The sequence below is a fragment of the Coregonus clupeaformis genome, chromosome 19 (assembly GCF_020615455.1).
Source record: "Coregonus clupeaformis isolate EN_2021a chromosome 19, ASM2061545v1, whole genome shotgun sequence".
In the NCBI taxonomy this organism is placed as follows: domain Eukaryota; kingdom Metazoa; phylum Chordata; class Actinopteri; order Salmoniformes; family Salmonidae; genus Coregonus; species Coregonus clupeaformis.
Window position 1 is genome coordinate 14647904 of NC_059210.1, and position 2500 is coordinate 14650403.

A 2500-nucleotide genomic window follows, 5' to 3' on the forward strand; every position below is an offset into this window, starting at 1 on the left:
GAGGAGGAAGAGAGGATCATGGGAGAGAGGAGGAAGAGAGGAGGAAGAGAGGATCATGGGAGAGAGGTGGAAGAGAGGATCAAGGGAGAGAGGAGGAAGAGAGGATCATGGGAGAGAGGAGGAAGAGAGGATCATGGGAGAGAGGAGGAAGAGAGGATCATGGGAGAGAGGAGGAATAGAGGATCATGGGAGAGAGGAGGAAGAGAGGATCATGGGAGAGAGGAGGAAGAGAGGATCATGGGAGATGGAGAGAAGACAGAAGCATAATTTGAGAGAGGAGACAAAACAATTGAAAATAATGCTAACACTTTCCTGGTGTTACATAATCCCACCGCTGACACCAAATGGGACAATATGTTCATTTCATCAGCTAATGTACAAAAGCAACATAAAACACATGGAGAATCTGATTGTTGACTACAGGGAGAAAAAGGTCACTGAGGAGGAGTACAGTAGCAACGGTCATCAAAATCGTTAAAAGGTTTGAAAAACACTTCAAATAAATGCAACAGTTGGACAATGGATGAATTTCCTCAAAACTTGTAGATTTTTTATAATCCATCAGAGATATTGACTGAATTATAGCACATAAAACATTTTGCTGGCACGGACAAATAATGAATAGGAGTTCAAGGATTTTGGTGAAATTAAGCTATTCAATTTATTGTCAAATTTAACTTTTCTTTTCTTAGAATACACTCATATTTTCTAATGGTATCAGGTATTTTTTATATATATTTTGTGTTAAAATTAAGAATATTATATGTGGCTCATTTGGAATAAATACATTGGGTGTATTTGCATATATGAATACATTAACATAAAGGGGAGGAACAGGGATGCAACAACAGGAAACATGGCAGGCTACCTGCATTGACCTGGCTGGCTAGACTGCCTCATTAATTACTGTTGTTGTCACGTTCTGTTCCATCATTCAATGTGTATCAATAGCAGGATACCCTCAGATTAAAAATCTAGATTATACCTATCTAAACATAATTTACATTGTTTGTGAGATCAGACATAAAATCACCATAATCTGAGTGTTAATTTTCATTAATTGATTTTCAACTGTATTAACTGTCTTTTTTTTTTCTCAAAAAATGAAAACCAAAATAGAGTTATCTTTCTTCTCTTTATTGTGATGTGTCGAGACGATGCGTTAAATCCCAGACCAAGTTTTAGCGTTCTTATTAGATGCAACAGAAAGACCATTTCAGACGTTACCGGGGTGCGTTCGACAGGTCATTACAAACATTTCTGCAGTCGTAACGTTAACGGGGGGACCAAAACGACAGGCACAAGCAAGAGTCTGTGTTTAAGTGACAAGTGGAACACAGGAAATGGATGGCTGAAAAAGACAGATCCTCAGGTGGGCGGGGCAAGGCGTTGCTTGTTTAAGAAAGAAGACACAAATATAACGCAACACTCAACAACTTTCAGTTCTGTTTTCTAAACAGAAGTGCAAACACAGTTTAGGCTGAATGGCATTCTATTCCCTACATAGTATAGTGCCCAATGTGGGCCCTGGTCAATAGTAGTGCACTATATAGGGTATAGGGTGCCATTTGGCAGTTTAGTCTTTGCAGCCATTAGCTCACCTGATCTGCTTGTCGGCCATTTATGTGAGGCTGGTCGTCAGAGTGGTGATATGTGTCTGTCTGTCTGTCTGTCAGGTCCTCAGTTCCACAGTACGCCGCCCGTCCGTCTTCTGTGCCAGACAGTCAGTCCATCTGTTGTTGTTGTTGTTGTTGTTGTTGTTGTTGTTGTTGTGTGTTTCTTTCTTTAGTAAATAATGCAGTCAGTTTGCTTGTTAGATCTTCCTTAGTTTCTGTGTCTTTAAAACTTTGATTCCAAACGTTATTATTTTCGATCAGTCAGTCAGTTGTCTTGTCTGACAGCTGGTCTATGATGCGCCTGCTGGTCAGTAGAAGTTGAGGTCCGACAGGAGGGGATATCTGAAACAGGTCAACGATAAGGTACAACCTGTTAGCTAATAACATCAGTGCTCGGGACAGAGTTGTTGTTACCTGAAATATGTCAACAACTGGCTTGAGTCTGGAGAGGGAGTTAACACGCACACACACGCGCGCGCACACACACGCACAAATACACACACACGCACACGCACGCACATACACACGCACACACACGCACACACACACACATGCACGCGCACACACGCACACACACACACACAGCACTGTAGGAGGATTTGTTTGGGGTCGGTTCTCCTCTGTAGCACTGAGACACACACACACACACACACACACACACACACACACACAGTCACAGTTATCATACAACGTTGTTTCCTAAGACTTGTCCTACATGGTCAAAGCGGCCTTATCATGGGTTGCTATACTCATTCAGTTGGCAGTATCCTCACACCAAAGGCTTGTTATAAAGGGTTATGCATGCTTATAACAAGATATAATGCATTATACCTGCAGGCTTCAAGTAAAGTGTTATCTAGTTTGTTACATTGAGGGAGGGAGGG

General features: G+C 41.6%; 1 protein-coding gene across 1 annotated transcript in view; it reads right to left on the bottom strand.

Annotated features, from left to right (window-relative positions):
- LOC121531588 (mitochondrial glutamate carrier 1) overlaps positions 1-2500 on the bottom strand; it is a 76767-nt gene that overhangs the window by 25073 nt on the left and 49194 nt on the right. Inside the window, exon 2 of the mRNA XM_041836877.2 lies at positions 1602-1958. Within this exon, the coding sequence (XP_041692811.1) occupies positions 1602-1621 (20 nt within the window). The 5' untranslated portion in view covers positions 1622-1958. The remainder of the gene's footprint in view (positions 1-1601; positions 1959-2500) is intronic.